The 13330-nt window shown below is 45.8% G+C and overlaps 1 protein-coding gene across 1 annotated transcript; it reads right to left on the bottom strand.

The window, feature by feature from the left end:
* Positions 1–4061: 4061 nt before the first annotated feature.
* On the bottom strand, positions 4062–7512 carry LOC309580178 (meteorin-like protein; the record flags this gene model as incomplete). Its single annotated transcript, XM_082293976.1, has 3 exons — positions 4062–4378; positions 6791–6850; positions 7179–7512. The coding sequence occupies 3 exons, from the start codon at positions 7510–7512 to the stop codon at positions 4062–4064; spliced, it is 711 nt and encodes a 236-aa protein (XP_082150102.1).
* Positions 7513–13330: the final 5818 nt, after the last annotated feature.

Below are 13330 nucleotides of genomic sequence, written 5' to 3'. Positions count from 1 at the left end.
TAGGAAAAATATTAGTTACAACATGATAAATGATCATTTAAAAACCTTTTCAACACAACTGAAGCAGTTTAACTCAGGCAGTACCTGTCAGAGCTGCACTGATTTTAAACAAGACATAAGACATAAGACATATATAGAAGCATGTATTTTAATTGTAATTCTCTTTTTAGTATTACAAAGAATGCAATTTAGCCTAGAAAAAGAACTAATTCTGGTGTTAATGCCATGAGGATGTGAATTGACCTACATTTTAATGTACAAGTGAGAGTAAATCAAGAAACAGTTGCTGAATGAACATAAATGAATGTTTAAATTTAATATTTTCTTCAGTGAAAGACATCAGTAAAACAGTGTATTTAGAAAAAGAAATGCTTATGTAGTTACAAGCCTGTTGATTGTACTGATATATCAGCCCTGTACTTCAGTCTGTATAAGGTGTGTTATTATTTGTAGCTGTGCCAGCCAGACACAGGCAGGGCCATCACATGGATTTTGTGCCATCTGGTCCATGTGCCTGTAACCACTCCAGGAGCTGGCTGGTGAGTGGTGATGGTTTGAATTCAATAAATATTCACAGTAAACCCTATCTCTGAATGTTTTGTTCTGTGCTCAGGGTCAAAGCAGTGAGGGAGACAGAAGTGAAGACACAACAGAATACAAAGAACAGGTCTTTTAGTGCATCACTCACTGGGTTATAGGAGAGCTGGGGAAGGGGCAAGCAGAGCTGCAGAGGCTGTGCTGTCATCTGGACTGGTCCTAAACTGCCTCCTTCCCCTTGAGTTACACACCCATTATCGGTAATGCTGTATCCTCACTGAGGATGAGATCATCTTTCCCAGTAAACAAAACTGGAGACCTTTTTGGGTAAGCAAAACCATGGTCATCAGCTGCAGGAAGATGGACAATTAAAGACACAGCGGCGGATTGCTTAAAAAAGCCTTAGGTGACATCCAGCATCTGCTAGTCTAAGTTACACCTGTGTCAGAGACTGAAATATTGTATTTTATGGCTTGAACATTTTCATGAAGGACTTTTAAAGCTGTATTCCAAAAGCTGCAGAGAAGACTACCATACCCCTGAATGGGGCCCTGAGGCCTTACACTGCTTGCTGATGAAGATAAGATAAAGTAACAGCTCAGGGCTGGGGACATTCACTGAGCATAGACCTAACACCTCCAAGATGAGGACCACAGCCCCAGGGCTATCAGCTGCCAGGCTCGAACAGACCCTCCAGCAAAGGCCTGGGGCAGGAGAGGCTTTGGGTATCTTGGAAAAGCCTCTGGTCAGAGATGCAGTGACCACCCATCCTCCAACTGTGCAGAGCCCAGCTGCGGGGTCCTCACCGGGGGGGGTGAAGCTTGTCCACAGCAGGAGGGGGTGACATGGCCCAGCACAGGGGCCCCCCCGAAGGGGCCCCCAGAGCCTGCAGCAGAGCAGCACCAGAGATGATGCAACAGACCCTCAGTGTTGCAAGGGACAGTGTCAAGCCGGCCCCTGCAAGAGAGGCACGTGGGCGTTCCCACCTGGCCCAAAGTGTGCATTAACCCACGGAATTCTGCACCCTCCGGCTGGGGCAGCGTGTGGCGGCGTGGCCACAGCGGCGACGGGGGACCCTCGCCACCAGCAGAGCAGATGGAGGGGAGCAACGAGATGTCATTGGGACCCCTGGATGGGTGATTTGCTTCCACCTAATCCCTGTCACCTCTCCCTGTTCCCCACCCACACTTCTTTTTCCCTCCCTCCCTCTCCCTCCCTCCCTCCCTCCCACTTCCTCCCTCCCCCTTCCTTCCTTCCTTCCTTCCTTCCTTCCTTCCTTCCTTCCTTCCTCCCTCCCTCCCACTTCCTCCCTCCCCTCCTTCCTTCCTTCCTTCCTTCCTTCCTTCCTTCCTTCCTTCCTTCCTTCCTTCCTTCCTTCCTTCCTTCCTTCCTTCCTTCCTTCCTTCCTTCCTTCCTTCCTTCCTTCCTTCCTTCCTTCCTTCCTTCCTTCCCTTTGCCTCTCTACTATTAAATAAAACACATCAATTTTTTGGCATCAACATTTAATCTTGTTTGGTTTTAATCCCGTTTCTGGGAATATTTTGAACCTTCTCAGTCCTTTCCGGTTTATGAACAGAGACTTGGCTTTCTTTGCTTTTCTGGGTTTAAACCGGATCGTACCAACCTGGAGGCAGCAATGGGTGATGCTTCCTGACACTACCCAGAGAAATCAAACTGAGGGGGTGTGGTTTGCGAGCTGCTGCCTCCCCATGTAGCCAGTGGAAAACAACTCAGCAGGGAGCTGCTCTGGTGGCTCAATCGATTTAAAAATCAGCCCAAACAAAGGCATCCATGAAACAAGTTAAACATTTCCACCTAAAGTTCTCCAAGTGAGTTGGGCTGAGCAAGGTTTTGGGGAAGAAACTCTTCCAAGAGTTCACAGACTCACACAGTGTTGCTTGAGCAGTGTGACAAGTACTATAAAAACGAACGGGAGGAAAAATCCTCATCCTCACTACTTGTCCCATGAAGTCCCTGGGATTAGGTCAATTAGATCTGTCAGGGCTTGGCCTCACTTTCCAAAGACAGACAAAGAGGTATTTTAAGCCTGTGTAAACTTGACTGTGACTGCAGCCAGGGTCCTGAGCAGGTACTGAGGCCCCAGGGCAGTCAGCATGACCATACTCATACAAGGTCTGTTTTCTTCCTTGCTAATGACATTGCCTCTTAATTTAGCTTTGTGATCACTTTTTCACAGCACAAAGGACAACTGACTTAGACTCCAAATCATACTCTCTCTGAATATATGTAAAAATGTTTATCAGGACATTCCCTATTTTAATAAAATTGTATTTGGTTAGTGTTTCACAGACTGTATTTCTATACCCAGTCTTCTGACTCCCTCCCATTTCTTACCCCCTTCCTAATGCCCTCCCAATTAAGTGGCTGCCACTTCTCAAATAATCAATATGTCAGTTAAAAACGTGTCACAGTGTGGTCATTGTAGGACTCCTATTCAAAGCTCATGTCATTTAGACTTTCGTTGGAGCTATTTTGTCCCATAAAAAAGTTCAAGGCAGCAATTTGTGAATCTTGCTCAGCCAAGTAGAACTGTGGAAAAAAGGAGTCATTTCAAAAGTCAATTAATTGTGGCCTGTCAGAGTTCTTCTCATTCAGTTTTCTCCAGGCCCTGTCATGGCCTCACATCTGTCAGCCCTGTGTTGCCCAGGCTGCAATCAGATGCCATTACATGGGAAATAATGGGTTTATTCACACCGTTTATTGGGCTCTGTGTGGTAGACACATTTGTATATCATTTAATGGTGTAGCAGTTCCTTTTACATAAAATACAGGCAATTATGTGAGTCTGGCTAAAGCACTAAGGGGGGTGGGAGGAGCCACCATTCAAATAATAAATGCTAATTAAAAAGAGGCAGATAATTTAGGTGAAAATACCATAATGAGCAATTCTTGATCCTAAATTAGTTCAACAGAACTTTAAGGAGGTGACTTAGTTGCATTTTGTCTGTGCTTATATTAAACTCCTTAATGTTTTTCAATGTCAGAAAAAAAGCATGTACTTTTTACAGTATCTACGTTCCATTTTAAAAATCAAGCAGTTCTTGGTGAAGGAAGAAAGGGCTTTTTTTTGCTTTAGAGGTAGTTTTTTCCCCCCAGGTTAGAGAGAATTTTCACATTTGCCTGTAAAGGAAGACAAATCAAGCAGAGATTGGGGAAGAGAGAAAAATATCTAGAGAAAAAGCACATAACATATACACAGAGCAAAAGATGTTAGAGAGAATTTTGTAGTACTGAGCACAGGCTGCTTTCTAACCTCCCCCAAAAGACTGTCTTTCCAAAATCCAGAGTTATTTTGTGAGGCAAAGAAGATGTGAAGAAAGAGAAATTAATGTGATTAAAAGCCAGAGTTCACAGGGCTCACAGAGCCATTATCTTCAAGAAATCCTCCAGGTCCCAGTTTGGGTGGAATTGTTAACTTTAGTCCTTGGTTTTAACTCTACTCCAGATTCAGTATCCAAAGACTGGGCAGAAATTTTCAACTCTCAACAACAGTGTCTCTCAGGTCAGTTGAGCTCAAACTCACAAGGGTTGGCTCCCCTTTCTCTGGCAGCCTGGTAAACCAACATAAAATCCTTAAACCGAGGGGCACAGCCCAGCCAGGCTTCCCCAAAGTGTTCATTCCCTGTGAAGAGGAAATCTCCCCCTCCCTTCTTCACCTTGCACTGCAGAAGGGTTCGGATGGGGCCTCGCCTCTCCCCACTCCCTTCCTCCTGCTGGAAAATCCGGTTTTTCTGCCTGTAGACTTTCTGGATGCTGACATCGACCTGGGACATGTGGTTCTCTGAGTCGTGGGAGACATTCCGGATGGATCCTTTCACCACTGGATGTGAAGAAGACAGGAGGTGGTTATGGAGCAGCAGGAGAACAGCTCAGGTAGCTCACCAAATGACATAACTGGAGAGCAGCTTTGTTGTGCAGTTTTTACACCAACCACCTGCCCATGGACACATTTCTGAGCTTACGGTACACCCTTTGCACAGGGGATCCCCACACAAGCTGTGCTATGTCCTTGCAATTGTGCTTTATGACTACTCAAACCAGCTACACCAGAGGAAAAACCATCAACCTTGCTTGATGATGCATAGTGGAGGATAAAAAAGCACATGGCAAAGGGCCAGCTCAGGGATTTTTTTCAGTTTGCGTTCCAAGACAATGACTGTCACAGTCAGCTCCTTCCTGACTCCAGGCTACTCTGGAGCTTTTCCTTTCACAGCACTAAGAGAGGTTGATCCAAGAAGAATCAGAATATGATTTGGTCAGAAAAAATGACAGCTTGTTAAATGTTTTTCATTTAAAGGTTTAGTGGGTTTTTTCCCTCTCAAAAGACAATGTCATCCAACCACCAAAAGACACTTTGGAAGATGATGAACAACACTCAGAACTTTTAAAGTGACTTTATTTGAAGCCTTATTTAAAAATCACTTTGCATATATGTACCTTCTTCTTCCAGAAGGATCCTAGCTGGAAGGAAAGCATAAGAAGCCATAGTCTCTGTTTGAAAGCATTCTTTTCATCCATCATGTGGAGAATGAAGCATCCCATCTGACAGGTGTTTGCTGTCCTGAAGCCACCTTTCTCATTGTCACTGCCCCCATTTTTCACAGCAATCAATTATTCTTCTACTAATTAAATTAATTTCAATACCACATCCAGAGAAGGCTCAGAAACATTCACCATTTGAGAAAGAGCTCTTCAGCTCTTTCAGAGGTTACATCACCACCCTCCTGCCACAAAAATCCTTCACTCTTGTAAAGAAAACTCAACAATCCAAAATGCAGAAAAACGTTATCTCTGAAGTTTCCAAGAACTTCCTCATTTATTTAGATCTCCAAGGTAATACAGAATTTTGTGTAACAGATGTCTCTACTCTCCGTCTCCCTCTTTGTAAGCTTTTTTAATCAGATGCAGTCAAGTCTATTGACAAGCTATAATGCACTTGTTCCTGGTGCTCCAAGTTGCTCCTGCACTGCTCAGGGTGCAGTGACTGCAGACCCCCATGCTAAGGATAACCATAAAGCCCCCATTCACTCCCAGTGTCATTTACACTTTCATTAGCAGCTATTTTCTCTAATCAAAAAAGCTGATGATAGCTATTTGTGAGCGCAGGGCAAGGAAGTCAGGCCATAAATAGAGTCAGTTCAAAGGGCTGTTTCTTCTGGTCTGTTGCTGCTGTGAGTGTGAGTGCTCCCTTTGTGTGCCTGGGCCCCCACATCTGTCAGTCTCCAGTGGCTCCAGCAGGGAGAGCGCCTGCTTGGGAACCAGGACAAACAAACATCCAGGGCTGGATGGCACCAATTAATTTAGAAGAAGAATAAAAATTACCAGCTGTGGAACGCTCTTAAGGGAAGCACACTCTGCACCGGTTTTGTATTTGCACCATGATGCTAGTATCTGATTTTATCAGCCTTAAAGTATGATGAGCCCTGGCAGGAAGACAGTGATGTGGTGGAGTTTTTGAATATTGAATATGGAGTTTGTAGTTCTATTTCTTTATTTAAGTACATTTACAGCAATAGAATTGTGGCTATGTGGAGAGGCAGCTCTACAGCTTTAGCTATTTTAGCTAATCAAAGAGGTACTAATATGCATGTGGAAAAATATGGGAATAAAATTAACAAATCACAATTGAAAGAAATCTATTGATTAAGAAAAATGGAAAAAGCTTTACATGTATTATCAAATAACTATTTATTATTTTTTTTCTTATGGACTATTAACTGTGCTATTTTCTCATAAGGCATGAAACCTAACCAGGATGTCTCTGAAGGAAGTTTAAATCACATGAAATCTTTAGCTAAGTTGCAAACAACTCACTGCCTCTGCAGAAAAAGAACTGGGGAGTGTGCAAACTGTGAGAGGAGAGAGAAGGCATATTGACAACTGGGATAAAAAGAAATACAGACAAAGGGAATAAAAATGACCACACTAAGCACGTTCAACCTGAGTGTACGTCTACACACATGTGGCTTGACTACATCAGCAACCCAGCAGCACACCTGTGAGGATTACTCACAGTTCAGTTTTAGTTCATAACCTTTCTGCCTGCAGGGAGTGAGGACGTTGGCAGCAAAGCTTCTCCCTTCTAGGTCTCACTTTGCCCCCCATTCAGATTATTTTCCACAGTTTCTTTCCCAGAGAGCACACTCATACCATTATTTTTTAAAAAGCAGCAAATAAATCCAAATAATCAATATAAATTAAAGGCAGAATGACTGCCCTTTAGTCAGCTTACCAAAATCACTGCTACAAATGGCCATAAGGAGTTCCACATTGTCACAAGGACGGCACATAGCTAGAAAAAACAGAGCAGTTACTTCTAACACTATAGTACATCCCATTGCAAAAGGACTAGTGAATTCAGAGAGGAAATGGGGCAGAAGTACCAGCTTAAACAGCATTGTGATCAGATGCAAACCAAAATTCTTGTTTATGCAAATATAACCACAGCAAAGAAATAAGCACAGAGGATGTTCTCAGTGAGGGCACTGCTGAGCAGAAGGGCCCTTTTGCAACGCCAAACCCCTCATCCCAAAACAGCCTCTGTCACCAGGGATGCACCAGCTCAATGGACATCAGCTGCCACCTTAGATCTGCCCCAAAAGTGGAGCCCCCGCTCTCACCTTCAACCAGGGCCATCTTTTTGACGCTGGGGCCAGCAGCGCCCTGGTTGCTCAGCAGCTCGTACTGGAAGCTGGCCGTGCGGCGGCTGATGTCCCTCTGCGGGCTGGCCTGCAGGAACAGGGCCACTCGTTGTGGCGTGTGGGCACTGAAGCAGGACACGTGGTGGTGCTGAGCCCCTTCTGCCTCGCTTACCAGCAGGTGCAGCTGCCCAGCACGCTCCACGTAGATGCTGGCACCCTGGAAGTTGCTGGCAGGTTTGATGCAGACCGTGGTGTGCTGTACACTGGCCAGGATAGGCTCCAGGACCACTCGCAGGGCTCGTGCTGGGTACATCCACTCCAGGGAGCCCTCGGTGCAGCGCAGGTGGACCTGCTCCACAGCACGGGAGCGGGGCTCCCAGCCCAAACCACTGCCAAGACAACACCATGGATCCATCAGTAATGGTGCCCACCAAGAGAAGAGAAGCCACTGCAGCACTCACCACCTGGACATACAGATCTTACTCCCAACTCTTATATAAAAAAAAAAAAAAAAAAAGAGAGAGAGAGAGAGAGATAATGACTCTTAAATTGGCTTCCTCCAGCTGGACTGTGTTCCTTCCCTCCCTCCCCTCGGATATGAGCTGCAGCACCACGCAGGATGGATTGCTCACACCTGGGTGCACAGGAAGACACCTCAGCCCCTTTCACCAAATCGGCCTGCAGCACCCAGAGAAATGTCAGAGGGCAACTTCTTGCTGCTAAAGAGCTCAAAACTTTTCCTTGTTGTAGGACTGGCCACTTCTCAGCTGTCCAGAAAATCCCACCAGCAAGTGGGTGGACGGGGGTGAGAGCCACTGACTCAGAAGGAGCTGCACAGCGGTGTTATACCTGAAAATTTTGGTTTAAAGAACTGCTTTCTAAAATTATTTTTAGTATTTCCAATATAAACTCATCAAGAAAATGTTTTCGATAAAAAGGGTGGTGCTAGCTCGGCTCCCAACCTCTCACTCAAGCCTGTGCAACTCCACTGCTTTCAGAACAGTTACTTTTGCTGAGGTCACTTAGAGAAAATCCAAGCCGTGCTAGCATAATTAGTTAAAAGAAAAGTAAAAAGGCAACAAAATATAGGACGTAATATTTGAGAATATTGATAACATTTGTGGCCTATTTCCCTGCCAGTGACTGAAGTAAACCCACCAGCACGGCGGCACCGCACCCAGCGCTGCGGGACCCGGCCGCTCCCTCCCCGTGAGCCCCGGTTCCCGGTGCCCGCAGCCCCCCAGCCCCGGCCGTGCGCACCCACCTGCCCCTCCAGCTGCAGTGGTCGGCGCTGCCCGGGCGGGACCCCGCCGCCAGCAGCAGTAACAGCAGCAGGGCCAGGAGCCCGGGCGAGCCCCGCACCGTGGCCATGGGCCGGTGGCTCGGCCGCGCGCGGGCAGGGCTTTAAGGGCGGCGGGAGGAAAAGGGGGTGGGCTGGGCTGGGGGGGGGCGGCAGCGCCGCGGGGAGAACCCCCCAGCACTGGGGCAGCGGGGACACCCCGCCATCGCCCTTCCATCTTCGCACCGATGTCCCCATCGCCCGGGCCAGGCAGCCCCCTTTTGTCTCTGAAATATTTAGAAGTGATTAATAACAGTTTCTCATCGCGGTGTAGGAACAAACAAAAATCGTGTCAACATAATCAAAGCGAACTTTGAATGAATGATGGAAATTCAATAGTTTTAACTTCTGCTTTCATGATTATCTTTCAGGGGTCCGTGCACAAGAAAGCTCTAGGGCCCACGATTATCATGCTAAAAGCCGGACTGTGCCTGCCAATAATTAGATTTCTATATGCATTGGCCTTTCCATATTTTCAATGAACGACATAGGGAGCTGCTCTTTTGCAGGTCTGGGAGAGCGAGGCTCTTTTCTGCAGCTCTTAAGCGTGGAATCGGGATTTCGCGGCCGGGCGGGGACAATAGCCCTCGGCACGGCTGGGTGGCACATCCCAGGATCCGCAGGGCATTGTTCCCCACTCAGCGCCGCAGCGCCCGCGGTCACCAGGACCCTCTGGCCATCTGTTACCTTGCGGTTATCAGCGTGTTCTCACATTGCCCACAGATGTACAGGGAAAGAGGCAGAGTCTGCCTGCAGCCCTTCTGCAAGGAGGGATTTTCCTGAAGAGGAAAATAGATTCGTTAGAGGAGATATCCTGAAACCAGAGCTTTAGTCCTCCAGTGTCTGACACCGGACTCCTTGAATCCGATTTCGACCCACTTTACTGTTCATTCACAAAAACTTTGTATTCTTACAGTTATTATCAAAAAATAAATAGAATTTCAGCCTTGGCTTTTACTTTGCTAATGTCCCGTGTTCTTCCCCACAGATACCTCCGCTGTGACTCCTCGTACAACTTTAGGCTAAAGTCTGGCTCAAGTTGGTGCTGTGCAGGGCTCACTACAGCAATTCTAAAAACATTTGAAGATGCATTAAACCTTGATGGTTATCAACAGTAGTGCCAGTGATCCTGAAAGCTCTGAAACGATTGTCTTCCGCATCTAAGAAAACACCTGCTGAATATCTATGCTCTGACCCCATCCCGAATGGAAAACAACACACAAATAGTCTTTAAAAGGTTTGATTGTGGCATAATACAGGAGCTGAGAGGCCAGAGCCCTTCTCTCTTTTGTGCAAATGAGACCGGGGAACAGAGGAGAGGAGAGGACTTGGGGAGAGAACTGACACTATGATAAAGTGGCCCCACAGGAGGATTTATTCACTTCCAAAAGCCCAAACGAACCCATCTGCTGCCATCAGGAAAAAGCATTGAGCCACTTGATCCCTGAACGTCTCCCAGCAGCAGCTTGCTGGGGAAAGCCCCGTGAGAGTTTTGCTGACTTGCTCTCAGCAGCACTTCCCGCCCCATCTCCACTTTCTACTGGCACCAAAACATCTCCTGTTCAAACTTACTTGAAACTGCTCATCACAGGTGTTATGATCCGGTTTAAACCCAGAAAAGCAAAGAAAGCCAAGTCTCTGTGCATAAACCGGAAAGAACTTAGAAGGTTCAAAATATCCCCAGAAACGAGATTAAAACCAGACGAAGTTAGATGTTGTTGCCAAAAAAATGATGTGTTTTATTTAATAGTAGAGAGGCAAAGAGAAGGGAAGAGAAAAGAGAGAAAGAAATGGAAAAAGAAAGTGTGCATGGGGGGTGGGGGGACAGGGAGAGGTGACAGGGATTAGGTGGAAGCAAATCACCCATCCAGGGGTCCCAATGACATCTCGTTGCTCCCCTCCATCTGCTCTGCTGGTGGCGAGGGTCCCCCGTCGCCGCTGTGGCCACGCCGCCACACGCTGCCCCAGCCGGAGGGTGCAGAATTCCGTGGGTTAATGCACACTTTGGGCCAGGTGGGAACGCCCACGTGCCTCTCTTGCAGGGGCCGGCTTGACACTGTCCCTTGCAACACTGAGGGTCTGTTGCATCATCTCTGGTGCTGCTCTGCTGCAGGCTCTGGGGGCCCCTTCGGGGGGGCCCCTGTGCTGGGCCATGTCACCCCCTCCTGCTGTGGACAAGCTTCACCCCCCCCGGTGAGGACCCCGCAGCTGGGCTCTGCACAGTTGGAGGATGGGTGGTCACTGCATCTCTGACCAGAGGCTTTTCCAAGATACCCAAAGCCTCTCCTGCCCCAGGCCTTTGCTGGAGGGTCTGTTCGAGCCTGGCAGCTGATAGCCCTGGGGCTGTGGTCCTCATCTTGGAGGTGTTAGGTCTATGCTCAGTGAATGTCCCCAGCCCTGAGCTGTTACTTTATCTTATCTTCATCAGCAAGCAGTGTAAGGCCTCAGTCAGGGTTCGGTAGTCTTCTCTGCAGCTTTTGGAATACAGCTTTAAAAGTCCTTTAAGAAAATGTTCAAGTCATAAAATATAATATTTCGGTCTCAGACAACAGGTAAGGCATTTGCAGGGCTCCTTCCCCTCTTCGAGTCAAACACGTGCAGCATCAAAAACTGTTTTAAGATCCCAGATCAGTGGCAACAGAGGTGAGAGGGAACAATACGGACATTTCACATTACTGTTTAAGCCTGGGAGTTCAAACCATTTTAACCACACCTATTGAAAAGCCACACAAACTCAGCTCCTCCCCGGGGTGGAGAAGGATGAACCAGGAGCAGGCAAGCAGCTGCTAAGAGATCTTTGCAGGTTATCAGTGTTTTACCTCCAAATGACATTATCAAGCTGTCCAGAATTTTTCCCATGTATTGAGGTTTGAGATGCCAAGATTTTGCAGCAGGAATCTCGGGCAGAAGCATGGCCACAGAGTTCAACAAAATACAACTTTGTTCTCAAAATACCTAAGCTTATCTGGTTGCAGGCCCCCCAGAGCGAGGCAGTCATCCTCATCCCGGGGCTGTTGCAGAGTTGAAGACTCACATTTTTTTAATGCATAATGAGGAGAAGGAAAAACTGAGTTTAAATACTTTAATCCACACACTTAAATCTACAGAGAAATACAGTACAAATAAGAAGACAACAAACAGATGCATTAGGAAATACAGTAACAGAACCAGTGCTGTGAAAAATCTGTATTTACAAATTTTTATGAAGAACATGGAGCAGATGTTTCTCAATAGAGTCTTCTGGGAGTGTAAGTCACTCAATGCACAATGGTACAACCGACTGAAGTTTTCAGTTTCCCTGTGTTAATGTGGAGCAACCACAGAACGGGGCAGTTCTGTGGCTCCACTGAAGCTGCAGTTTCTCAGGCAGAACCTGACCCGAATCACACATCGTGCCCACGTAATTAATGCACCAACCATCACAAACTTTTATGAGACGAAATCACACTCACTGTGCCTCTGCAGCAAATAAAAGCAGACTTCTCATCTTTTGTAACAAAGACTTTTACAGGATTATCTCCTTACCCTCCCATTTCAGCCTGCCTTCTTTCCAAAACCAAAGGAAAACCAGTTTGGTTTTCATCACTTGATGTCAAGGAAAAATTAGCCAATTTAGATTGAAACATTTATTTTGGAGGTTTAAGATCATGTTGACTGGTTCTTTCATTGCACATAAGATCTCACATATGTACAGCTGCGAGCTGTGGGGTTTGCTCTGGGGTTTTTTCTCTGAGGGGCAGGAATGGTGCAGATGGTGTCTGCTTTTGTTTGGGCACTAAATACAGATGTCAAATTACACCATAAGGAAACAGCTGATCTGCCGAGAGTCCACTGATCACTCCTTTCTTACTGCTCGGTGGGAAATAAAAAAATACTGAATCCCAATGTCAACTTTCTCAGTTGAAAACCACCTAAAATGTTAAAAATTATATTTTTGACCTATTTTTTGCACTTTAAGCTCATATTTTCCTTGTTTAGTGCCACTTAAAACATATAGACAAACACATTCAATACAAATCCCAGGTGGCAGCATCACAGCATGTGAAGCTAAAGAATAACTTTTTTTTTTAAACTGTTAATATGCTGACATTTTCATCTAAGTAATTACTAATTTAAGTTACAGCTCTTAAAAGCAACATTTTTACAGTATTCTGATCACTACTTATTAAACCACTACTAGACATACTGAAGTTACAAGCTACAAAAATAAAAATCCATTCTGTTTAACTACAAAAATTCTAGAAAGAGAAGATGGCTGGAGGTACTCAAAGGATTACAGCAGTTTGTAGCAGACAAAATGGCTTTTGAGGGATGTAAACCTTGAAGGTACAGAATGCAATAAACTCACATACAATATGAACTCCTACATAATCTTACAAAGAAAATTATTTTTATGCTGAAATCTACAAAAAAGTTGCAAATTAATGCAAAGAATTAAGTACGTACAGCAGTAGGGGGGCACAGCACAGGACACAGGGCAGTATTAAAAGGTACAATTTTGAGTACATTCATACTTTTGAAGAGCTAAGGGCCAGGTCCTCAGCTAAGGTAAGTCTGCACAATGTAACTAGGTTTAGTCAAGGCATGTGGCTTGAAGTATCTCCCTGAGATGCCCAAAGCCTGAATTGGGTATTCAGCACTCTTAGATAACAAAATCGTGATCATGTTGTGCTTCAGAACTGTGGCCTCAACATTGGTGAAATAAAGAATGTGTAAACTCTCTCTCTATACTTAATTACTACAGGAAGAAGTGGTCTCTGCTGCCTCATCCCTGTGTTCAAGAAGCACCTCT

Source organism: Coloeus monedula, assembly GCF_965178545.1.
Source record: "Coloeus monedula genome assembly, chromosome: 19".
Lineage (NCBI taxonomy): Eukaryota > Metazoa > Chordata > Aves > Passeriformes > Corvidae > Coloeus > Coloeus monedula.
This window is presented reverse-complemented; position numbering and strand designations above follow the sequence as displayed.